At 38.7% G+C, this 25,389-nt stretch overlaps 1 protein-coding gene across 3 annotated transcripts in view; it reads left to right on the forward strand.

Annotated features, from left to right (window-relative positions):
• The first annotated feature begins 953 nt into the window (after positions 1-953).
• The window catches only part of LOC141729621 (structural maintenance of chromosomes flexible hinge domain-containing protein 1-like), a 38,595-nt gene continuing 14,159 nt past the window's right edge, over positions 954-25,389 (forward strand). Inside the window, exons 1-12 of one of the 3 annotated variants that reach the window (XM_074544328.1) lie at positions 954-1,338; positions 12,407-12,482; positions 12,950-13,111; positions 15,691-15,773; positions 15,880-16,010; positions 17,530-17,644; positions 17,798-17,917; positions 20,804-20,970; positions 23,175-23,268; positions 23,520-23,730; positions 24,561-24,678; positions 24,766-24,949. In XM_074544328.1, the coding sequence (XP_074400429.1) occupies positions 1,159-1,338; positions 12,407-12,482; positions 12,950-13,111; positions 15,691-15,773; positions 15,880-16,010; positions 17,530-17,644; positions 17,798-17,917; positions 20,804-20,970; positions 23,175-23,268; positions 23,520-23,730; positions 24,561-24,678; positions 24,766-24,949 (1,641 nt within the window). In that variant the 5' untranslated portion in view covers positions 954-1,158. The remainder of the gene's footprint in view (positions 1,339-12,406; positions 12,483-12,949; positions 13,112-15,690; positions 15,774-15,879; positions 16,011-17,529; positions 17,645-17,797; positions 17,918-20,803; positions 20,971-23,174; positions 23,269-23,519; positions 23,731-24,560; positions 24,679-24,765; positions 24,950-25,389) is intronic. The other 2 variants (XM_074544329.1, XM_074544330.1) reach the window with 2 other exon arrangements.

Consider the following 25,389-nt stretch of genomic DNA (forward strand, 5'->3'; position numbering starts at 1 on the left):
ATCACTAACAGGTCAAGGAAGGTGATCCTACTCCTCTATTCAACCCCAATGGGGCCACAATTGGTGTTCCATGTCCAGTTCTGGGCTCCTCAGTAGAATACATGGATCTCCTGCAGTGAATATAGCGGAAGGTAACAAAGACAATTGAGGGACTGGAGCACTTCTCTTACAAGGACCGATTTGGGCCTGTTTAGCCTCAGGAAGAGACAAGTAAGAAACAACCCCACCAATATGTGCACATATCTAAAGAGTGGTGCCAAGAGGATGGAGCCAGGCTCTCGTCCGTCGTTCTAAGCAGTAGCACATGAGGCAACTGGCAGAAACTGATGCACAGGAAGCTCCACCGGAACAAGAGGAAGAGCTTTACTGTGCAGGTGACTGCACACTGGAACAGATTGTCCAGAGAGGTTGTGGAGTCTCCCCCACTGGAGACACTCAAGAACCATCTGGGCACAATTCTTTGCTCTGGGATGACTCTCTTTAAGCACAGATTTGACCAGGTGACCCACTCTGGTCCCTTCCAACTTGACCGTTCTGAGATTCTGTGATTATGTAAAACAACACCGTTGGGATCCAGACTGGCCGCTTCATTTTACGGCAGACGAAGCGGGACTTCACACCTCTGGTCCCTCCCTGGCCGCTGCCCGGTGACGGGAGCGCGCCCGCCGGTCCCGCTCGCGACGCGCGCAACGGCCGCCGGGCGGCGAACGCGGGCGCAGTACGCGCTACCATGGCCCTCCCCGCCTGCGCTTTCTACGGCGAAGATGAAGATCCCGATGACGATGACGATCCCGATCCCGCTGCTGCTCCACCCGGCGGCGGAAGTGGAACGACGCGGAGGGCGCTAACTCATCCGATATCACACCGCCGAAGTGGCGCTTTTGTCGCCAGGCTTTTCCCACCCGCCTGCCCCGCGCCCCCTCGCACCACTCCGCACGGCCGGCAGCGCAGCCACCACCATCCCTCTCCTTCCCTAACTCCCACCCTCTCCTTCCGGGCCTCCACGGCGCCTCCTTCCCCGGCTTCCGGGCCGGCTCCGCCTCCTCCTTCCCCTGCCGGGACATATTTTGCCGAGCGGGGGCGCTGGCGGGCCCGGCAGTAGTAGCCGTCGCTGCCGCCATCGTTGCAGGACGGTTTCAGTCTTCTCAGCTCCCCAACATGGCAGCAGCGGCGGGAGGCAGCCGCGCATCTCGCAGGCCGGCGCTGCTGACCCCTCGCGGCAACGGGGACCGCACCGTGTTCCTCTTCGACCGGCGCCGGGAGCAGGCGGACCCGGACGAGAAAGTGCTCAGCTACGGCAAGGACAACTACCGCGCTTTCCGCAGCGCCGTCTGCCAGGTACGCGGCAGGGCGGGCGCGTCGGTGGCGTTGTTTCACGAGTGAGCGTCCGTCCCTGAGGCGCTGGGGCTGGGGGGCGGCTGGGGCGGGGCGGGGGTGTCACAGCCTACTCGGGGGCCGCCGCGCCCGCCGCCTGCCCGCCAGCTTTGTTGCCGGGATAGGTGGGCGGCCATGGCGGAGAGCCCGCGGCCGCCCCGTCGCCGTCGCCTTTCTCCCGCAGCCCGAGAGGCCGGTGCGGGGCGGCGGCGGGAGCAGCCCCTGGCGGGGGGCGGGAAGGCAGCGGGCGGCCCCCCAGCGCCCCCGCGCGGGGAGCGGCGGCGGCGGGCGCGGTGCCGCGCTCCGGAGGGCGTTTGTAGCTGACGCGGTGCTTGGTGCCCGGTCACAGCGCCGGCTCGGGGGTCTCGCAGGTCGCTTCCAACCGAGATGGTTCTGTGGCTCTGTTTCTGTTGTCCAAAGTATCGGCGATGAGCGCCGTTTCCCGTCTGCAGCCGTGGCTGCCATTTAAATACCGTGTCTGGCGGCGCCTTTGCTCTGTCGCGTGTCCTTTCGGTTCTTTTTCTCTGTCGTAACGCGAAACGAAACTTACTCCGTCTTCACAGCTCGGGAAGGTGGAGATTGTTTTCCGCGTACGGGCTGTTCCCAGTAGTTTGCTGGCGCTGCCAGTAGGCATCGCCCGTTTCTGTCATGGTTTCGTTTTCTGAGCGAGTGGTGAATGCCATAAACCTCTTAGCTGCCTGCATGTTTCACCATGTGAAATGCGCAGGAAAATCAGCTCTGAATTTCTGTACTAATTTAGTCTGATAAAAAATTTAATTTTAGTTTCTTTATCCAGTATAATTTGCACTTCGTTTTCTAGCATGTAAATTCTATTTTTTACATATAGATTGGATTATAATAAATATCCGGTTTACATTTTAATAAATATAATTATTTCTAAATTTTATAAAAATGTATCGATTATTTATGAACAGTATAAATACTACCAAGTATCACTTTTCTATGTAATATAACTATATCATGATTAAATATATAATTAATATAATTATATGTGATGATAATTATATAGAAGATACAGGCAAAATATTTATTGAGGAAAAAATAACTAAATAAGTAGTGTATAAATTGTTCTATGTCTAGACAGTGTTTCTTGTAATGGCTTCCTACTGTGATGGAAGCTTTGAGTTTCCAGTGTCAGCAGAGACAGCTGTCATTTGTGATTGCAGAGTTCTGTGTCCAAAATGGCATCGCCATGGCAGAGGCATCTTCCCTAGAAGTGTCCACAAAAGGAGTGGAGGTGGCACTTTGTGATATGATATGGTTTAGAGAGTATGAAGTCTTGGAAGACTGGGAAGTCTTTTCCAGCCTTTTTGATTCTGTACTCATAAATAAAGGGGCTGTGGAGTGTTTTGCTTTGTCTGATCCGTGCCCGATAAAGACATGAATGCACTACAGTGTAACATTCTGGAAAGCTAGACTGTGGGGTGGGTTCATGACCTTCCAAGGGTTTGTATCTCCTGTGAGTAATTCATGAGTGTTACATAATTTTCTTCTAGAATTGTCTTAATAGATACAACTACGCCTAGCAGATGGGCTCAAGAATACTAAGTATTTTCAGTAGTTGAGGCGAATATGTACCTGATGAACCCACCCCTCTTTTAATTTTGTATTTTATCGACGAGCTGAGTTTACCACTAATTTACAATTTGTTATAGAACGGAGTCTGTCTTTTCTGGGCTTTTTTACATATACTGCACACTCCAGTGACTTAATGTTTCCATACGTCCACATGGTGTTCAGTTCACAGAGCTTTTGGCATATTCGCAGTTTTATTAAGAACTAAGCCATCATCACCAGCTGTGACACATCTTGGGTACAAACAGCTTTGGGGATTTTTTTACCAGAGAAATGTTTTGATGTTTTGAAGTTGGTACCTTAATGCTGTTAGGCAGACTTCTTGCATGGGCAGCCAAGCGTGTGAGAAGCCTGATGCTGCAAAGCAGACCTTGCTGAGTTTGAATGTGCTGCCTGTGAAAGTACAATTTTCAAGTATAGTTTTTTTACTATGTTTAATATTACAAGCCTTGTCACCAGTCCTGGTGGCTGTTTTGCGTATTAAGGGTAACAGTCTGTGCTCTTACAAACTTATGCAGCAAGAACCTCAGCTGATTATTCTCTTAGAGAAAGACCTTCTCCAATAATGTGTTTACTGTTATGAATAGGAACGAGGCCAAACTTTCTCTGGAGAAAGAGGTTCTCGTTTATTAAAACAGCTGCAAGGAACAGAGTACCCAGGATAAGCCCAGGCACCCACACAGCGAGCCAAAACCAGAACAGTGCGCTAACCCCAAGTGCACTGGGTTCTCCCCACAAAACAAGTCTCCAAAAAAAGAACCCCGACCCAACCGAACACCCCCCATTTATAGCCCCCTTTGAGTCCAGGATTGGTCCGTTTTGGATCCGCATGGTGATTGGTCCATTTCCAGGCTTCTCATTGGTCTTTAACGCCGTTCATTCTGGACCAATCGTTTCTGCAGGGCTTCAAATGATTGGTCAGATCTTCCATCCAATCCGTCTTCAACCTCGCCTTACCCCGCCAGACCGCCCTTCCACCAAACCCTGGAGCCTTGTCCTAGAACATTCTAATCAGCCCTCCCCTTAACATAATACAATTAATATAACATAATTAATACAATATAATTGAACTATACCCTAATTTAACGTAACTTAACTTTTACCTATAACATTTGCCATCGGTGAGTGTGGTCAGAGATGCCTCTGTCACTGCTACTTTCAGTGTAATGACTCTTTGCACTTTGCAACCGTCATCATCTGATATGTGGGGCATCTGACTCTAAAAAAGGGCTGAGACAGGTGGATTGGCATGACCTCTAAATGTTGGTACAGTGAAAACTGGGCAGGCAGAGGGTTGGGATGTTTGCTACCTCATGTCTCCCACACCAACAATATACAAGTTCTAGGACTTCTGGAAGAACATTTTAGCTTCTCAGTTCTCCAAGAGCTTTGTAAATTGTGTTTCTCTGAGTGTTGCACTCCAAAGTTCTCCATTTCTGGCATCTTGAAAGTTGCAACTAATTACTTTTAGGAGAAAGTGATGAATGGGTTCACTGGCTTGGGACAGACTTTCCTAGGTTCGTGGTGCTGAAAAGAGCAGGGAAGTAATGAAAGCTCAGGAAGAATGATTCTTTTGTTAAGCGGATTTTGAGTTAGTTCATACTAAGTTGAAGTGGAATGTTGTAGTCACTTTTAGACAATTCAAGCTGTTAGGCACTGTCAGACTGCTTGATTGGGCAGATACCAAGTATGCAGCAATGTTGTTTCCACAGGTCTCCTGTCTGGTGGCTCAGCCTCAGTACAGGCTCAGCTTTCAATGGACTTTGGCAATTTGTCATGCAGCTGAATGATGTGAGTGCAGCAGCAAAGGCACTCCCATGTGGTCATGGATGACAAGGATGCCAGAAATATTAAGGTCTTGGAACTGTGTATGTTGTGAACATCTTCCTGTGGCACAAGAGGATTCTTCTGGGTAGATCTGAATGTATAGGAGTCTTTAAGGTGAATAAGGGGGTTCAGTGCTGTGTGTTGCTTCTTCTTGGCAGTACAGTTTCTTGTGCTCCTTATTGTTGTCTTCTGTTAGGTCTGTACCCTACTGCTTGTCCTGATCTTTAGAGTATAATCCAAAAATACTTAGTAGCAGTAAGCAAAATGTAGCTAAACCGTTGGCAGCTAATCTGAGATTCCTTGCTCACCTTATCCAGGTGCACAGTGGAACTGGAACACTTCAGTTTGTTGCTGAGATGGCAGAAATCCTTCAGTCACTTAGAGAGGCCATGCTCCTTTGATAGCAGAAAGGTGTCTGTGCTGAAAACTGCACAGACGTTTAGCTACGTATGGAGGGATTTTTAAGAGGATTTGAGGTGAACTACCAGTCTGAAGACAGTTAATGGTACTAAGATTAGGGTAACTATTTGTATAGGATCCAAAGTCATTGGTGAATGCTTCCTTAGTTCTTCTGAAGCTTCTCTTCATTGTTGTGATCTCCTTGTGTAAAAGAAAGAAAGCATAGATCTGTAATCTATGTAAAAAGTAAATATCTGTAATTAAATACTCAACAAATATCACAATAAACCAATGTTTTTTGCTTTTAGTCTTTTGTCGAGATTCCCATTGTATCCTAACCTGCTTACTATTTAAATAGATATTTAAATAGATTTTGCCAATCCACCCAAATAAATTCCAATGTCTCAGTGAGCCAAGAAGCAGAAAAGGATATTTATTAAGATGGTGCATGGAAAATAAGCATAAGTGTAATATCAAATCAAGACAAGAAATAAGTGAAAATTTTGGTGAATATTTGCTTACAATGCGCAATAAATAAAGTATAATCAAATTATTTGCAATCAAAGAATAAATATTAGGAACTTCTGCAAGTTTGTATCACCAAAGCATCATTCTGATAAATGTTTAATAGAGATATGTCCATTAATGATAAAATCAGTCCATCTTGCAATAATTGTATTTTTGTATTTTAAGCCCTATGTTTGTTTAGCAATTTTAGCAATTCTGTGTAACCAGAAACTAAGAATATATGTATTTTAAACATGCTAGGCATACACAAAGCAAGTTTCTCTTTGATTTTTAAAGACACTGCTAGAAATACTGTAAGATGCAGCAATGCTGTAATTTTTTTTCCAACACTGTCACACTGTATTTCAGGCATCACTGAAATTGTTATTGATGTTTTGATGGGAAGAAGGATGCGGTTTGCCTACCTTTGTGCATTTGGGTACAGCCTTATGTGCATCAGTTGATTTGGAAAGCTGAGTGGCTTGTAGGTTCCTGGTCAAATTCAAGTGTTGGCAACACAGTCAGATGAAGAGTACCTGCAGTCTTTAGGATTAGTTATCCAGGTGCAGTTGTTAGATGTGACAAAATATTTTTTGGTTTTGAAGAGTGGTTTGTGAATTCTTGTTCCTTTAACAAGTGGTGCCATACAAACTATTTTGGTAGGAGAAGCTGGCATGAAGTTAATGTTCAAGTTTTGGCTGATAGCTGCACTGAGTATTTGTGATTGTGATTTTAGATGTGGTAGTTTGTGAAGATCTTGTGGAAGTTACTGTCTAGACTCAGACTAAGTCTAGTAACATGCTCTTTGTAGAAATTCTGGGGTCCCAAGCTTCTTTCTGCTTGCTAAAAGTTGCAAATCTTGAAAAGATGTCTGAGTTAATGCATTATTCTGGACAAATACACTTGTGACTTCTGTAGAGATGTTGTGTCATACCATTTGCCTCTTTTCTTTTTTCTCTTTTTCCATCAAAATTGTGATAAAACTTTAAGGCATCTCAAAAACCTATTCTATTACTGGATCTTGTGATACATAGCAATGTTCTAGGTGTTTCTGTTAAACTCTTAGTTCTTAACTTCTTAACATCTTCTATTGATTACTTTTCGTAAATATTTAGAGGTGTATCAACTGAACTTCTGAAAGTAGTGAAGCTTTTAAGTATGACAGAGGACAAGGACCTTGAAGTTCTGCAAATGTTATCCTCTGTAATTTGTTCTTTAGATGGAGATGGTGCTGTCAATAAAGGATGGTTGGAAAATATTTTTAGAGCGTTAGTGTTCATTGCAGGTTTTTGTCTGCAGATAGTCTCTAAAAACCATTTGACCAGAATACACAGGCTCCTGTGTATTTCTGTAATATATAATTTTTTGATTTTAGCTCTAAGAAATGTTTAGAAATAATTTCTACCTTTATTTTAAATTTTAGCTGCTTTTCTAGAGACTTTTGGATTCCTCTTAGTTAGTGTCCAAATATATTATATAAAAGTTTGTGTTGTGCCATTAGGGAAGCTTATTGAGATTATGATTAGAGATGACTGTTATCATCCTGCCCTGCTACCATGAGTGCTTAGTCCCAGGTCCTCACTAAGACATCCTCAGCAAGTTGTCATTGTGTTGAGAACTGTCCTGACAGTGGATTGGAAAAGTTTATTTGATTAGCATTTTTATGAGGCATGTACAGTTCTCTTTTACTTCTGACAAGGTCTCCACTTAATCTTTTTATATTTTAGTTTTCATATCTGCTACTTCTATTAATTGCCTTAATATTACATAGTTGTATGAATAGTTGAGAGAGATGATACAAAAGACAGTTCTTGGCTTGAAAATCTGGGATTTGAGAATGAAAAAGTTTCCCGTAAATGAGTACTGTCATTTCATCGATTTGTTGATGTAAGAGATTTGTCTCCATTTGGACTGATAAATGTTCATTAAGTGGGCTAATTAACTGATAAATGCATGTCTTTCAGATGATAATTTGGTAAATAGCATGGGATATTCAGGTAATCAGTGCAAAATTAGAGAAGGCTACAGCCTTCTCAGTGTTTGGGTGTGGCTCTTAGCTTCATTTTTTCAGATTCCTGGACGAGTTTTTGTAAAGCAGCTGCTGGATCAATTTGAAATACTTTAAAAGCTATATTGCCTTTTGCCATGTTGGGTAGCTAAGTGTATAACTATGAAGGAGAGCATTGAAAATGACGTTATCAAATTTCTTTATGTTTAACTAATACAGTTCAGGTTCCACTTTAGAGGTTTGCATTGGCAGTACAGTTCTAATAGTCAGAAAAAATACTTCTTGGATGTGGAAGGTGACTCCATGGATGTTATGTCTCTGTTATCCTTTGGCTGCATCACTAAGGCCTGCAGCCATTTATTCTCATTATTCTCATGTGCTGTCTGCTTGGATTGGTTATGGTCAGAGGATGCAGAATTTTAAGGGTACAGAAGTTGCATATTGTAGGGAACAACTGTTTGTGTTGGAAAGGTTTGGATTCCAAGAGGTTAAACATCTTTTCTGAAGATACTGTAGTCTTGGCTTCACTGTTCTACCTTTGTCATGTTGGAGAGTGTTCTGTTCCTTCAGTTTTAAAAGTCACCACCAGGAGGACCGGAGGAAGCAGGACAATGACTCTGTCCTTACAGCAGGTTATTTCTCCTTCACCTACTGCCTCAGGCCTCTTCATGTGACTGCTAGCTGCGGTGGTGCACACACTAAGTTAAATATTTACTCTTTGAACACCTTTTCCAAGGCAGTTAGCAAATCCAGAGGCAAAATCTATGTTGACTTCATGTTGAGTGTTTTAATTGGCTCAGTAGGCAGGTAAGACTTGCTGTGTGTGTAGATCAAGTAGCAGTAAAACTTTTGAGCTTTTGTGCTCATATGTGAAAGAGAAAAGAAACAGAAGTGTAAGCTGCTGAGGAGTTATCTATGGTTTGAGGTTTGTTTTGAGGTTTGTTGGGGGTTTTTTGATTTAGGAAGAAAACCTGTGACTGAAGCTGGTACACAAACTGAACCGTGCTTCTTGATTCAGACTTAAAGGTTAAAGATACCACAGTTCGTTCATGCTTTCATGTGTCATACCTGTAAAGTGCTCTGCTGAAAGCTTCTTGGGCATGTGACATTGTCTCAAACTCCTTTAGCATTATATAAATCTCATGTCATAAACATCTACCAGCAGATTGAGAACTATTAACTTTATTTATCATTAAACATAGGTGATGCTCCAGACTGATCCTCCAGTTACAAGGAGGGCATTTTTCTTGTTTGTACAGGCAGCTTTTTTTGCATCTGTATCATTCCATGGGTTTAAGTATTGATATCCTGCTGTGTGCAAAACAGGCTAAACTCAGGGGGTTTTGTTTTTCTTAATTTAACTTATTGCCTGTTAATACAAACTTCTGATGATTGATTGTGGGGGAAATTAATCACTTAGAGAAGTGATGCATTTCCTTCCCGTTTTCCAAACTCATCTTCTGTCATACACCATTCTTTTCCCATTCGTAGTTTAATTTATCCTTGTTTTCCCAATGCACATCTCATGGTCAATCCCAATTCCTTTAGGCAACAGGTGGTGTGAGACATCAGGGCATGTGCAGGACTTTATTCTGCTGCTCGTGCTGTTGGTTTTCCTGCTATGATGAATTGCCATAGGTCTCAGTTCCATGGGAGTAGGAGGACAGAGAGAGGAGATTCTGTGCCCTGATGTGGGTCCTCCATGGGCCTCAGCACCTTTGGGACCCTCCTTGCTCTGGTATGGAGAACATCCTTTCAGCGGGTCTGTCCTGGGCAATGTCTCCTGATGCATCTCCTCTGTTGCTTCTCTTTTGTCTCTTCTATGTCTTCCCTCACAAGTTGGAGCAGAAGCACCATGCGCCCTTCTGGTGGAAATTTGGGGGAGGAGTGGGTTATTTGCATGGATTTGAGAGCTATCTGCAACTGGCTATGGCTGTCACAGGGCAATTGATTGTCTCTTCTCACACTGGTCACCCCTACAGCTCTCTGACATCAAAGCCCGGCAGCGTACGCTCAGCACGCTTCCAAGTGTGGTTTAGCAACTCATTTGGTTTTCAGTCAACAGCTATGGTTGTTTTCCCAGAATATTAAAATTTTGGATTGTTGACATAATTTATACTTTTTAGGCTTTTGCTGTAATTTTTCTCTTCTCTATGTATGTAACAGTTCATCTTTGTACTATTTTAACTCTTGCATTTGCATGTAGTGATAATATGTAACCAACAGTTTAGAGTTCCTTGCCTTTTCACGTCTGCCTTTTCTAGCTTGTGGATTTATTTGAAGTTCGTATCTGTTTTTTCCCCAACGTCTCTTCTTTTGTATACAAAAAGATAAAAGCTTTCACTTAGTTGTTTGAACACATTGACTTCCAAACATTCTTTCACTGTGAATGTGCAGAGGCATTTCTGAGCATAGTGATTGTACTCTTGAAGATTTTGGTGACAGCGAAAGCTTCATCATGGTTGTGTGTCTGGATTATCATAGAATAACTCAGATTTATCGCATGAATGTGTTTCTGGGTTGTCTCATAAATCTTATCAAATTGAGTTGTGTACATCTTCAGTACTTACTTGGAAAAGGGCACCATGCTGGGCTGAAAAAGACATAGCAGTGAAACCTGAACTTCTTACCAACAGAAGATACCATGTTATCTCTTACATGGACAAATCTTACTGAGAAATTAAACATTTGACCAAACACTGTCTGTTAGAACTGAATGAAAATTGCCAACTGTACTAGTAAATTGCCCAGTAGGTTCACTTTAATTCAGGAATCACCAGCAGCTTCTCGTTCTGGAAATCAGATCCACATACTGGCACAGCTGTGCAGCTGCTTCACTGCTACCTGGCGTAGTGGGAAGAGACAGGGACTAGGATAACCAAGAATGTAGGAGAGGGGGAGGGAGGAAGTAAAACAAGTAAGTCTGATATAGAAGTGAAGCATTCAAACTGAGTAATCCCCAAAGTTTACAAAGCATATGGCCTGTCAAACTGTGGCATGGACAAGAAGAACAGTAATCTGCAGTCCAGATTGCCAAACTTGGTGTGTGTACCTACCTAGTAGTTTGTGAAGTGGAAAGGACCTGCTGCCAGTGGACACTGAAATGCTGGGTTCACCCAGGAAATTAAAGCATAGCCTGCCAGGCTGTTTGGGTTGGTTTGACTGAGGCTCTCCTGTGGAATGGGGGGGAGGACCAGAAGGGTGACGCTGCCCCTGCTTCCACAGCAGGCTGCTGCCTTGTACCTGCACTAGCTGATCCTAACTTCTTGCTGCCTTAAAGTAAATACTGCACTCTTCATAAGGGTGTGAGAGCAGAAGAGCCTTTGGGAGAGTGAGAAAACAAGGAAGCTGTAGTTATAGCTGGAGGGAAAGATGCTTGCCTGTGCTTTCAAATGTAAAACTCAGCAGTTACTCTGTATTAACCACTGACCTCAAATGGCACTGTAGAATGTTAGCTTTCTAAAATCCATATATTTTAATGCTTAGTTTTCTTGCTCTGAGCAGTTTTATAGTTTTTCCTCTACAGATTTGCTGTGTGGAAGTTTGTGTAATGTGAGAGGTAAAATTGAAGTGATCTGAATTCGGAAGAGTTAAAAAGTATTACTCCAGGTTCTTAAGTCTGAATATCAGTCTCTGTCATCTGCATTAGTTTCACTTGTGCCAAGCACTGTGAGAAGTTCAACATTTTTTTCTTATTTTGCTGATGGATAATAACTAACTTTAATGTGGTCACAGGGAGAAAGTAACTGAAATATGGAAAGTAGGCTCTTAATGAAACCATAAGTAGGGTTTAAAAGTATTTTCATGAGTCTGAGTAATAGGGATTGAAAGAGAGATGTGGGAAATGATGAGGGCAAGCTGCTGCAGAGAATGCTGGAGCTTCCTTCTGGGCAGAATCTGGCTGGAAGTGCATCAAGTACCTGTCTGAATTGTCACTGCAAGACTGACTGGGTTGATGGAGTTTGATGAGACCAGGGTTGATTTTACTTGAGTTTCAAAGACTGGAAAGGCAGGAGAAGGTACAGATATTTATTTTATTATTTTGGGAAAGAGATTAGTGTTGGACATCAGGGTGCAAAAATGAAAGTAAAAGCAGAAGATTTAAATGCATGTAGAAAGCAGGATAAAAAGATAAAAAGTCTAAAGCTACAGTAAACACATTCCAAAAAAGACATCAAAGTGGCAAAGATTGTTTAAGTTCAGAAAAATAAACTTCAGTTTTAACAGTAAAGAATTTTTTCTGAAAGAAATATTTTTTTTTTAGATGTATGATATAATTGAAAAACAAAGACTTCAATATCCAATGTTAAGAAATATTAGGTTGGTTTGGTGTCTCAGGAGTGCAGTCAAATATGGGACACCCTCTAGATCATAACTATTGTGGTAATTTCACAGTCTTGTTCCTCTGCCCTCAAGTGGGTTATCTATAAGACAGTTCTTCCTCCCTAAAATTCCTGTTGCTCGCTAGAGCATATTTTTATTTTATACAGCCAAAAGACCATACCCTAGTTTGAACAGATTTGGTTAAATTGAGAAAACAAACGATCCTGAATTCCACTGTGTTCTAAGAGATTGTGATTACACATCAGTAGCTTGTGACAAAGTAAATAGACTTTGCCTTTTTTTGTTTTAATGTATCTGAATAGTTTTTGGACTACTTAGTTATCATAACTAAATGACCTTCAATTTTTATAGGCATTTGGCATACCTTCTGATGAAACCTTTGTTATCACCACAACAAATAGGAAGGAAATCACAGAAGGTAACTTCAGTAAGTATCTTAGATGACAAAATAATTACAGTTATTTCTTATATTGATCAAAAAGGTCACATGATAACTGTTTGTGCTCTGTGATGTACAGTAATTAACTGAAAGTACAAATCCTGTAATCATTTGCCAAAAATTGCTTCAAAATCAGTTTCACAAACATGTTTTTGATGAGTTTGTATGATAACAGTTATACTAAGTATCTTCTGTCACAAAGTCTGTAAATGATAGGAAAAAATGATATATATATATATATATATATATATATATAGCTGTCACTTGAGAAAACTTGCATTCTAAGGCTTGGAAATGTGAAAAGATATTAATTTAAATGTTGTTATTAAATGCTGAACAGGCAGCGCTTAGGACAATACACAGATTACCTGTGGCAACGCTCGTATTTGTTTTGAGAGCAGAGGTTGCCTGATGCATTGCTCTTCAATGTACTTTACATTGCATCTTCCCTGCAGGCGAGCTTGTTGACGATGGAGTTACTTTATATCTGCTGCAGTCAGTTGATCAAATGTTGCTTTTGGCAACCAAGGAGCGAATTGACTTTCTGCCCCACTACGACACACTTGTCAAAAGTGGCATGTACGAGTACTATGCCAGCGAGGGCCAAAATCCTTTGCGTAAGTACCTGCAAAAATAATCTTGTGTAAATGATGTTTATATGAATATAATGTGGTTATGAGCAATTCAACTTAAAATTATAGCTGCTAAAAAAAATAGTCTTAACTGTAAAAGAAAAGTTTACTGTGTTCTTCCTAAAAGATTTTCTTTTTAAAATTACTAAAAGTAGCTACCTAAGAATCCAGATTTATAGTGATACCTTCTCAAATACATGTTCAAGAAGTTTGAGTATTTTAGAAGTAAAATAACTTTAGCCTGAATAATCTTGTGCATGTCATTCAGACAGGTTAGCATTTGTGTTACCAAGTTTTTGTCTCCTGTACTAAACTGTGGACTTTGTGTTTGAATTTAATGAACAGTTTATGTGTGAGCTACTATAGAATATTTTGTGCCCTCCCATCTACAGGTGCTACAGGGCTTAACTGACCAACAAGAGCAAGTATTTCTTTAAAAAGATGCTGCTTTAATCAGTTTTTTTTCGAAGTAGTGCATGAAATATGTAACCACCATTTTGTATTGTTTTACTGAACAGATTACTTTCTGTTCATGGCTTCTTTGAAAATTCTGTCTGTGGCTGTGATTACCTTCCAAGTACTATGTAGTTCACAGGTACAGCAGGTTCAAAATTGCACAGAAAAAAATTCAAAAAAATATCAAGAATCAAGCATTATACCATTCCTGTTGCTTTAAAACAATATAAAAAATGTTTATAAATAGCAGCTGTTATTTTTAAGGACCAGTCTTTCCCCTTTCCTCTCTGTGCACATAATTTGTTCTGTGCCCCAGCAAAGGCACTATTTTGGTTTGGGTTTGGTGGTAGTGTTGAGTCAGTGGTACATCCATCCCTGTGCACAGGAATTGCTGTGTAAGGCCACTGAGAACAAGCATTCTGTGGAGATCTGTGATGTGCACTTTATTCCTGCTAGCAGCCAGTAGTGGACCTGTGGCTTTCCAACACACAGAAACTGACTGGAAAGGCCAAGCTGGGTCTGGTCTGTAGCAACCATACCCTGGTGGAATTTGATTAAATAGGCAAGTGTAAAGTATTGTAAGGACACTAAACCTTAGGAAAAGACCTTTCAGTTGTTAAAGGGTGTGGTTCATGGGACACCGGGGAACACCCTTGGTGATAAAGGAGTAGAAGAGTGCTTGCAATTGCTTAAATGACTTTTCAGAGCACAAGAACTATTGATTTCTATGTGGAAGAAATCGGGTGTAGAAGGCAGGAGAATAGCATGGCAGAATAAAGACCTCCTGGTCAAACTGAAACACAAGAGAGAATTGCACAGCTGGTGGAAGCAAGCTATAGAATAATAGCAAGCTAGAGAATAATGTAGCAATAGTAGCTAGCAAGCAAGCTAGAGGATAATACAGGGATATTGCCTGGCAATATAGAGATGAGATCAGGAACAGCCGGAGCAAATTTGGCAAGGGATGGGAAGAGGGATGATAAGGGTTTTACAGATACATTAGAAAAGGATGACAAAAAAAGTTGCATCCTAAATAAATGAAATGTGAGGTGAGGAGGTCCAGGGGCAGCTGACATGGGGAAGACAGAAGTACTAAACCAATGCCTAACCACTTCTGAATGCTGATGAAGGACCATTGTTCTTTGCTATGGAATAGTAAATATGGATCACATAACTGATGCTCAACTACTCTGTAATGCAGAAAGTTGCAAAAAAGTGCAGAACTGTTTTTGTACTTCGATAACCCCTTGAGGGAAAATGCCATGTGCTTCAGTGTTGCTGTGTTACACTGATACTCAAGAGTTTTCTTTTACATGTCTGAAGTGTGTGGCCAGTGTAAATTGCACTGTAGCATTCTGAAGAACTCTGCAAATTGTAGGAAATAAGGTTTCCTTTTTAAAGAGACTGACTGGAAATGTCTGTTCACTAAAGCTAGTCATGTATTTTTTTCAGATTAAATGCAATTTTCCAGTAAACTTAGGTAGTTTTACTTTAATTAGGTAAGTGCTCCAAACATTAATGGTTAGAAACAACAAATTTGTGCAAACAGTTTGCCTATTTCTGCAGTGTATTGCAACATGGATCTGACAGAAATTTGGTTGTATTTACCATTCACTGAAATCCTTCAACCATTTCTACAATTTTCTTTGTTTTCTATAAAAAAATAACACTGTAGTTTTAAATGTTTCACAAAATTTCAATTTAGTTTTCTTGAGTTAATTCATTCTTCCTTCAATATTTTAACAAGTCAAAGTCTATTTTTAGGTACTTTTGACTCACATATGAATCATAAAAATTAATTTCTAATCATGAAAGGGACAAATCTGTCTTTTGTTAAGGAGATGGTTAGTTTATCATTGTTCTTTCTAATAATTGTGATATTGCCATTAAGAGATATGAGAGACTTAGTGATAAAACAAATTATAAAGTACATGTAAAAAAGCTGTTTCATTTTTTTAAACAAGATGTTATGTGATTTTGATTGTTCTTACTGGGCTTAGGTCTTGTCTGTGTTTAGGTAATGTGTTTTCCTAATTGTTGAAAGAAACTACTATAAGTGGGTGTCTGTTTCCTGAGCACTAATAGGGTTTTTTTGTCAATTTTTTTAGCATTTGCCCTTGCTGAATTGATTGACAATTCTCTATCAGCTACGTGTCAAAATACTGGCATTCGGAGTATACAGATAAAATTGGTAAGATAAAAATACTTCAGTGTTTTCAGACATAGTTTGCATTATCCTTTTTTTCCCCCCCCTGTTGCTCCTTGTTGATTTGTGCTGTTTGTTTTTACCCCAACAGCTCTTTGATGATTCCCAAGGAAAACCAGCTGTTGCTGTAGTTGATAATGGAAGTGGAATGACTTCTAAACAGCTTAACAACTGGGCTGTGTATAGATTGTCAAAGTTTACAAGACAAGGTGACTTTGAAAGGTTAGCAAGTTCTATATATTTCTACAACAATTAGCAAGCTCTGCAGAGGTCCGTAAAATATGTTCTTAAGGCATAGCTGTATACCAACACTCAGCTAAACCCTGTCATTTTATGATTTCATAAATAGACCCATACCTTTTCTGAGTAGGCAATAGAGAAGCTTTATGACACAAAACTGGTCTTCTGTTATTGTGACACACTGAATACTTTTTTGTTCTTGGGACCTTTTCTAAACTGTCTTTTGCTTGCCTGCATACAGTTCGGGGCATGCTCTGTCCTGCAGGGGATTTTTGTTCCATGTTCATCTCTTACCTGAAAACCTTTCAGTAGTGCATTAAATGATACATTCAATATCTGTTAAGCTACTGCAATAACAGATGGTTTTATTTCAAATTTTCTTTTTTTAATTTAAATTTTAATTCTGTATAATGCATTATAAATTATATCTGGAGATGTCTATTTTTTTATGCAGGCTACACAAAATAAATGTTTTGCATTTAAAAAAGAAAGTGGAGGTTCTATGGTGGGTTTTGCTTTTTATATGAATTAACTTTACAGTTTTGAGTCTGTTCTCAAGAGATGTTCTACCTGCACAGCCAGGCTTAATCCTAGTGTATAAAATTGCACAAAATCAGTTATGTACAGTTTTTGAGCTTTGGTCATATTTTAAATACCTTAAGTCTAGTATCGCAAATGTGAAAATGATAATTACAGTCTCAGTCATAACTAATTTGTCATATGAACAGGTAGTGTAAAAAGTAATACGGCTGTGGGAAGTGATAATATAGCTGGGGGAATTGAAAACATCTCCAAATAGAAAGTCAATGTCTTTTAAGCTTCTGGAGATAAGAGCATAAAAAGTCATTCTGGGTCACTTGTAAAGAAATTCACTGCTTTTTGAAATTGCTGTAGGCAAGTTTAGTAACAGAAATATGTAGTATTCCTAAAATGCAGATTTAAACTGTGGATTACCACTTATGGAAACAGAGGTCTAAATTATAGTAGGATGCCATCTACACCTTATTTTCATTTGGGACTGCTGTGTTATAAAAATAAATATTTTCCTAAACTAGATAAGGCTGCTCAAAGTGACTTAGAAGACATGGAATTTCACTACTGACAGCATATGTTATCTCTCCAAGTCTGCGTTTAATAGTTGGTTAGCACTATTTTCCACTTTGACTTAAAAGTATTTTTATGAAAGGATGCTGTCAGAAAGATCAGGCTTGCTTTTTAAGCCATTTTTAGGTAGTAAGATTTGGTTTGCGAGAAGGGGCAGAAATGTTTTATAAGATGACTTGGGAAAATACTTACTCTGTCATTATCCTTTTAAAAAGAGTACATCAAGAATTTCAGGCACATATGTTTTAAGCTTGCAGTTTTAAAAGGTATAAAGCGAAGGATTTTTTAACAAAATACTAGGAGGAAGAATTTGGTAGAAGCTTTAGATCAAAAGTATCTTTGGGTTTTTAATTACTTTTGTCTTGAAAAAATTTATTAAAGACACTCTTATTCTCAGTGATCACTCAGGATATGTACGCCCTCTGCCAGTGCCTCGTAGTTTAAATAGTGATATCTCATATTTTGGAGTTGGAGGCAAGCAAGCAGTGTTCTTCGTGGGACAGTCTGCCAGAGTAAGTCAATGTCTGACTTTAATTTTATTTTAGAACATTCGCACACAATCAGATTGTTACTTCCTAACTTTTAATCACAGCATTTAAGTATTCTATGATGCTAATTTTAAGTCTTATTTTGATTTTTAAATGCTGTTTCTTTAATAAAATCAGATGATAAGCAAACCTGCAGCATCTCAGGATGTTCATGAACTTGTCCTTTCTAAAGAGGATTTTGAAAAGAAGGAGAAAAACAAAGAAGCAATATATACTGGATTCATTCGAAACAGAAAGGTAAATAGCCTTAAGATTCTCACATTTATAAATGAAAGCCTTTCCCAGGTTAATGTGATTTAACTGTGTAATATTCCTGTAATACTTATCTGGAGATATCTTCACCTTAGTGAATCATTTGCACCCTGTAGTGTAAAAGGAAGTAACCAAGAACTTGAAGACACTAAAGACAATTTATGCCTTTTTTTTATGTGATGCTTTTTCCTCTTTTCAGTTAAGGTTAAATGACAGAAATGCTTTACAGTTTTGCATGTCAGGTTAAGAAAAATACTTTAAAATGCTTTTCTAAGCACAACATTTTTTTTTTGTTGCGTATGAAACTAAAATGAATTTTCTCTGAAGTAGTAAGGAATAAATTAGGGAACCAAATTGTACTTGTTTAGAAATACGTATGACTGACCTGTATACTGGACAGAAGTCCAGGCAGACCAACAAAACCAATTGATTTTATAAATATTCATACATGTTGTAAAATAAATGAACTGTTTAGCTGAAAGCTAAACTCAACAGTCCTGATGCTTTTCATGAAGAAAAAGAGCCTAAGTAAAAAAGCTGTAAGATAAGGAGGAAGATTGAAAATAACTGATTTTTGGACATTTTTGGGCAAGGAGGGAGAGGCCAAGATGTAGCTAAGGGTGCAGATGGGAGGAAAAATGAGTGGTGTGTATGACAGGGTAGTCAGACCTTGAGCCCATATCATGTGGGTTATGTCAGTGTTCTTGGTGTTTCATATGGATGAGAAAGGAACAGTAGGTAAATAAGGTTATTGTCGTGCCAGTTCTGGGTCAGTGAGTTGCAACAAAAAATGAATTGCCAGTTTTGGTTTTATTCTCTCTACAATATCAGACTCAAAAAATAGAAACTGAAAATAAAAGCTTACAAAATCTGCTTTATTGTAAAGGGTACAAATGCTTTCCCTCCCTGCTTGATACTAAAGAGCAAGGTTGGATGATACAAAGTAGAAGACAAACTAAGGCACACATAAGTTGGAAGAAAGTAGCTGAATGAGATGCATAGGTACTACTAAAGAGTTCAAGAAGCTGGTGCAATCAACTGTTTGAAATGTTGTGGTAATAATATAAAATCAAAGTTAAATTGACAGTGTTAAAATGCAAGTAAAATTCTATTTAGAGTTAAAAAGATAACTTGTAACTATCCAACAGGGAGGAGATGATGTGAAAAGTAATAGAGGTGAGGTATGAAGATAATAGAGGTTTCCCTAAAAGATTCCTAAAACCCAGGTTTAGGAATTTTTTTGCAAATCATTGAAATACCTAGGCCAGTTCATTATATTGGTGTGAAATAAAATGTGTGAATGCATCTCGCTAAACACTTGAAAAATGGTCTGCACTGCACATACATCAGCAAGAGAATACTGTGGCAGAAGTAGAAATTGTAAATGGATTACTAGTGTGAGAAGAATAATTGAGCCTTTGAGCCATTCAGTTGGTGAAGGAAGTTATTTTTGCAAAGAAATTAAGGTGTAATTAATGTGAAACAAAAAACTTTAGAACAAGGCCATAACACTGAAGAGAAGTGATATTAATGGTATCCCTGCTGGTCATCTTTCCTTGATGGGTAATAGTCACCTCTCTTCACTGCAGTCATTTCTCTGGACCGTTGAATATTGCAAAGAAGTAAATAGTTATTTTCTAGCTGAGATAGATGCTAGGAATGTAGGGGAAGGTGCCATGGTAGTTTGTAATCTGTAGTGGGAAGGCAGCCAGATAATTTGGCAGTGATATTTTGGAGGCTCTTTTGGTCAAGAAATTTGGTAAATTTCTTCCATGATGTACAAAGTGGCACTTGTTCAGCATAAGTGTGCAGCTTCTAGGTTTGTCAGATCACATGGGGATGAGGACCAAGCAGCTCTGGCTTTTCTTTATTATTGCCAATCCCATCACTAGCATAGAATAGACCAGGCTATGCTGTGGGCAGGAAAAAGAGATGTAGTCTTCTTTGACGAAAAGTCTCAAAAATTGTTTAATTATCCTTTTAGCTAAGGAGAGCTCTTTGATTCCTGGGGAAAGTAAGTCTTGATAGAACACCCTTAACTATTTCACCTAACTGATTGGGTAGGACATGTCTCCTTTCATGCCTTAGTGATGTGGGGTTTGTCTGCTTTCCTGCAAAATAAGGCATGTAGCTGCATTGACTACAACATATCTTCCCAGTTGTAGCAATTGTTTGCATTCACTAGAAAGATCTTAATCTTTGTTTTAAAAATAGAGGTTTTTTTCTGGATGTACCAAATGTAAGTGATTACTCACTGGTCCAGTGTGAAGCATGACATCAACCACTGTGTCTTCCTGCACTTTAGAAAACTGTCAAAAGAGCAAAGTGCATCCATTCAGGAAAAGACAGTCAGTAGTTTCTGGAATGAGGAATCTCTCTTTCTGTTAGGCTACTTGACATTTCATCTGGAATTGAGGATTCACCTTTTTTTCTTTTACAACAAAACTGTTTCTTCTTCTTGAGTTTCTGCTGTAGAAAGTAGCCTATCCCTTTAAAAGCCAATAACTTTTTTTGGCTTTGTTTTCTTAAAGAGGCCTTAATGTCTTGCCCACTTAATGCTTCCAATCGATGGATGAGAACATGGATATTACACAGTGCTACTACATTCAGTGTGATTAAATGCATTTTTAGACGGCACACTTTAGGTGCTGTGATGAAAGTGAGTTGAAAATGAACTGGATTAGTGATGTCACATTCTCAGCTTGTTGACTTTAATTTGGAAACCTTTATTTTAAGCTTTAATCCTTTGTGATACTTAGCATCATGTGTTCTGTATTACTTTTCTCTTATGTTTTTTAATCCCTTTCAAGTTGATGGGCATTTGGAAATTCAGTTTACATCCCTGCTCTTATTATTTTACTTTTTTTGTAGCCATCTGATTCTACTCACATCACAAGTGATGATGAAAGATTTCTTCATAATCTAATATTAGAAGAAAGGGATAAAGAGAGTTTCACAGCAGTTGTCATTACAGGTGTACAACCAGATCACATGCAGTACTTGAAAAACTACTTTCATCTTTGGACAAGGCAGCTGGCGTAAGTTGGTGATTTAAAAGATTTCATTTAAAAGTGGGCTACTAACAAAGTCAAGTAATTATGAAATGCTTCTTTTTTGTGCTTTGACATTGGCCTTATTCTTTTTAAGGCCATTAATACTTCAATTAGCCTCCCTATCTAACCAATTTTACAGTAATGAACACAACTGAATGGGGCACCCCCAACCAAAGATGTGACTTGATGATTAATACATAATCCACTGTAATTTTTACATACATATCCACTGTAATTTTTAGTAGCCTATTAATTTAATGGTGTATTACTAATGTAAGAAATTGTTTATCTAGTTACTAAGAACTTCATCAGTTACTTTGCTCACAGCCGTGCTCCTAACCTTGCTCACAGCCTTGCTCCTAATTTACACTTTTAGGGGATCTTTTGGTTGGTTGACTTTTTAAACAACAACAAAAGAAGGTACTGCTCTTCATCCAGTTTAAGAGGGAGAAGGATATATGACACTATCTGCTCTGTACTGTAATGTCATCTGTGGGCCTGCAGAGCCTGGAGATACCAGTGAATAGTTTGGGCTTACCTGTTATGATGATGGATCCATCTGTGAATGTAAACTGAAATACAAAGGCCTAGACCAGTTTTGAAATCTGGCAAACTACACAACTTTGTTTTCAAACTATGATTTTATTTTTGTGATACCTATAATCTGATAATAATAGATGTACTTAAAAAGAGGATTAATATAAGAATTAGGTAATATCTTACTATGTGAAATATCATTCAGTGTTGCACATAAAAACTTGTTACTGAAGCCATTTTTAACCTCATGAAAATATAGGGTACATCTACTTGCAGAGGGTAATTTAGATCCCTCATTAGCTTCCAGGTGCTCATCCAGTGAACACTCACACTTTGCTGTGTGTTAGTTCTTTCCAACCATCTCTTGAAGTGAAAGAGCTGCCTCTGTTTGAGATGGAACCCAGGTGCAATTATTCAGATATATGCCCTGTAGCTGTTACAGTAAAACCGCTCACTTAGCCTTCCAGTGCTGCACAGTCCCGTGTCACTGTTTCAGCTGCAATGGCCCTTTCCCCCCCCGAACAGTTCACCATTTCCTTCTGCCATGCCTTTTGCCACACATACAGGGTACCAGTTTCATTCCACTTTCATGCGCTGCAGCACAAGCCCTCATTATTTTGGATGCTTTGAAGTGGAGATGAACCCCTAAAATAACAATGTCTTAAGGCCAGGAGACTGCCTTTTGAAGTCTGGAAGAAATGCACACAAAATACTAAGCAATTTGGACATACTATAAAATCCTGAGCAATGAGATCAGGAGGAGTCTTTTTCTGGGAACCAAGATTTCTCTTTGGGGAACATTTAGTGCAGTGGAGGTCAAAGGCAAGCAGCTGTAAACTTGCAGGTGCATTTGTCTTTAGTCATGCATTCAGTCCCCTTGACTAGTACAATCTCATTTTTCTCCCGACCATCCCCCAGAGCTTTAAGGATTCAGTCTTTGAAGTTGGAAGAATTAGCTAGCTGAAAAGTTGAAGTAAATGGAGTTGAGTTCCTCAGTTTTCTCAAATTGCATTTCTCTATGAAATTATTTTATCTATTTGACCACATATATTTTTTGAAATTTGTTAAATGAGGAAAAATGCCAATTAGAAAGCAATGTTTACAACTGAAAAACTATTTCTATTATGCAGATCACGTCCATGACTCCTACCTATATTCAAATTTATGTAAATAATGTAAGGATAGTGATTGTTTGTTACATATTTCTGTTACTGTTAGATGATTGATACAAAACTGATAGCAGAGACAAAGTGTGGAAAGATTTGTGACTCTAATTCTGATTTCCAGACTGCAGAACAATTTACAGTAGTTTTTTTTTAGTTGACCCTTTGATGTAAAGGATCTGTAGCCATGTAACAATTTTTTTTTTTTTTTACTTAATCATTTTTTTTCAAATTTGTTTCCAGTTATTTTACCCAAAAATTGGTCCTAGTGTGATTGTGCATGACAGAGATGAGAAGAATGAAAAGGAGTCACTTCCTTTAGTAAACCTTTATTACCAGATATATGTTGTCAAGGAGTTGATTTATAACAGTGCAACAAACCAGTTATATTTTAATAAAAATAAAAGCTTATTTAGATTTTTTTAAATTATAATGTGCAATTTTTAAATTTCACTTGCTGGTTTGGTTTTTCTCTGAAATGTGTTTCAGTCATATCTATCACTATTATATCCATGGACCAAAAGGAAATGAAGCTAATGCTGCAACAAAAGAAGTAAGCCCTTTCAACAACATCGATATTGAGGTAAGAGATTTTATACATGTTAGTCAAAAGTCCTCTTTGATGCCAACTTATTTATATTGTGCCTGTTTCTCTGTAATCATGCCTTTTAAAATACAGCATTCAAGATGTGTATGTAGTTTAATTTTTTGAGGTCATTCTGTTTAGCATTGCTGTGTAGGAACTAACTCCTTTGCTAACAGTCAGTTGTCAAAGTGGTTATTACTGTAAGTCTTTTCCTCTAAGGAAAATCAACTTATTTTCCTTTTTTCCAGATTTCAATGTTTGAAAAGGGAAAAGTACCAAAGATTGTCAATCTGAGGGAGATCAAAGATGACATGCAGACATTGTATATAAATACTGCAGCAGATAGTTTTGAGTTCAAGGCACATGTTGAAGAAGAAGGTATAGTTGAAGGCATCATCCGATACCATCCCTTCCTTTATGATAAAGAAACATACCCTGATGATCCATGTTTTCCATCAAGTAAGTGAAATGCTTTGCTAATTGTCAGTCCTACTACTCTAAATATTTTAATGAAATAAAAACCAGAACAACTTTAGGTTGAAGTGTAAATATTACCTGATTTAGGTTGTGACAGAACAGAAAAGTTCACATTCTTTTGGATGAACAGATGTTGTGAATTTTCTGTTGTGGTAACTCATTCCTGTAAACTTGATCTTTGGCGTACCACCATCTGATCCCAAATTATAAACTCTAATGGAATGTACTCCAGTTGAAACTTTGCACTTGCTTGATTGCATCTTTGCTCCAACAAAGTAATAAAATATGAGCAGTTGATTCAAGAGATTTCAAGAGATACAGATTCAAGAGATTTCAAGAGATTATAGTATCGAAATACTGCAAAGGACAACATATAGTCTGAAGTCTTTAGTTTAAAATTTCTTTTACTCAGTTGTGAGTTTTCAAATGCAAGGGGTTTTAAAATTCCTTGTACTTTTTTTTTGTTTTTTTTACAAAACAAATCTTGAGTTAATTGGGATGAGATTTCATGATACTAGAAGAACATCAGTTGAAACGAAGGAAAAAGTAACACTCAAAATTTTAAAATTTCGAATTTGGTAATATTTAACTTCCATTTCAAATTTTTCTTAGTTTTTCTGCTTGCTATTTCTAAAACAGGAAAAAAATGTAATATTGTATGTAATGAGCTTGATATAATGTGCATTGCTACTGTGCTGAATATAATAACAATAGTACTTCATTAAAATTGCTGTGGGTTTTGATATTACATTAATTTTTTAAGGAAATATATTCAGGAGACTATCTTTCTTTTTTTTTCTTTTTTAAACAAGGATTAAATGATGATGATGACGATGACTGGTTTTTAGTAGAAAAAGGTGCCAGAGGAAAAAGGCCTATTTTTGAATGTTTTTGGAATGGAAGATTAATACCGTACACAACTGTGGAAGAGTAAGTGGTGATGTGTTTGTACAGTCTCTTTCTATAATGTAAACCTCTCTTTATGAAAAAGGATTGTAATGACTTTCTCCTTTTAAGTTTTGACTGGTGCGCTCCTCCAAAGAAGAGAGGATTGGCACCAATTGAATGCTACAACAGAATTTCTGGTGCATTGTTTACCAATGATAAGTTCCAGGTCAGCACAAACAAACTCACTTTCATGGATCTGGAGCTGAAACTAAAGGATAAGAATACTCTGTTCACGAGAATCTTCAATGGACAGGTAATTACTGCATTCTGTTAAGTGTTTCTTCTTGGTGAAGTTCAGTGCATGTAATACAGAAACCTTTGCTTACTGGTTATTTGTTCATGTCTCTGGTTTAGTGAGCAGTAAAGCTGAATCTTTAAATCTGAAAACTTAAGACTCAGTATTTTTCCTTTTATTTTCTTGAACAATTACTTTATTTAGTTGTTATATGTCATTTTTGTGGAAAGACCCTCTTCCTAGCTCAGGGAAGCACTTTTTTTTTGACTTGAAGTGTACTTTTCCTCAACTTTTTAAAAGTTGTCAGACTGAAGAATCCTTTTTTTTTCTTTGCTTCTGTTCCTATATTTCTTCTTCTTTTCTGTTTGTTCTTTTTGTGTGTGTGTGACTTTTTGGCTTTTCTTTTGAGTACAGTATCTCTGTACTCTTACAACTGTTCAGGCTTCTGATGTGGTCAG

The sequence above is a fragment of the Zonotrichia albicollis genome, chromosome 7 (assembly GCF_047830755.1).
Source record: "Zonotrichia albicollis isolate bZonAlb1 chromosome 7, bZonAlb1.hap1, whole genome shotgun sequence".
Classification (NCBI taxonomy): domain Eukaryota; kingdom Metazoa; phylum Chordata; class Aves; order Passeriformes; family Passerellidae; genus Zonotrichia; species Zonotrichia albicollis.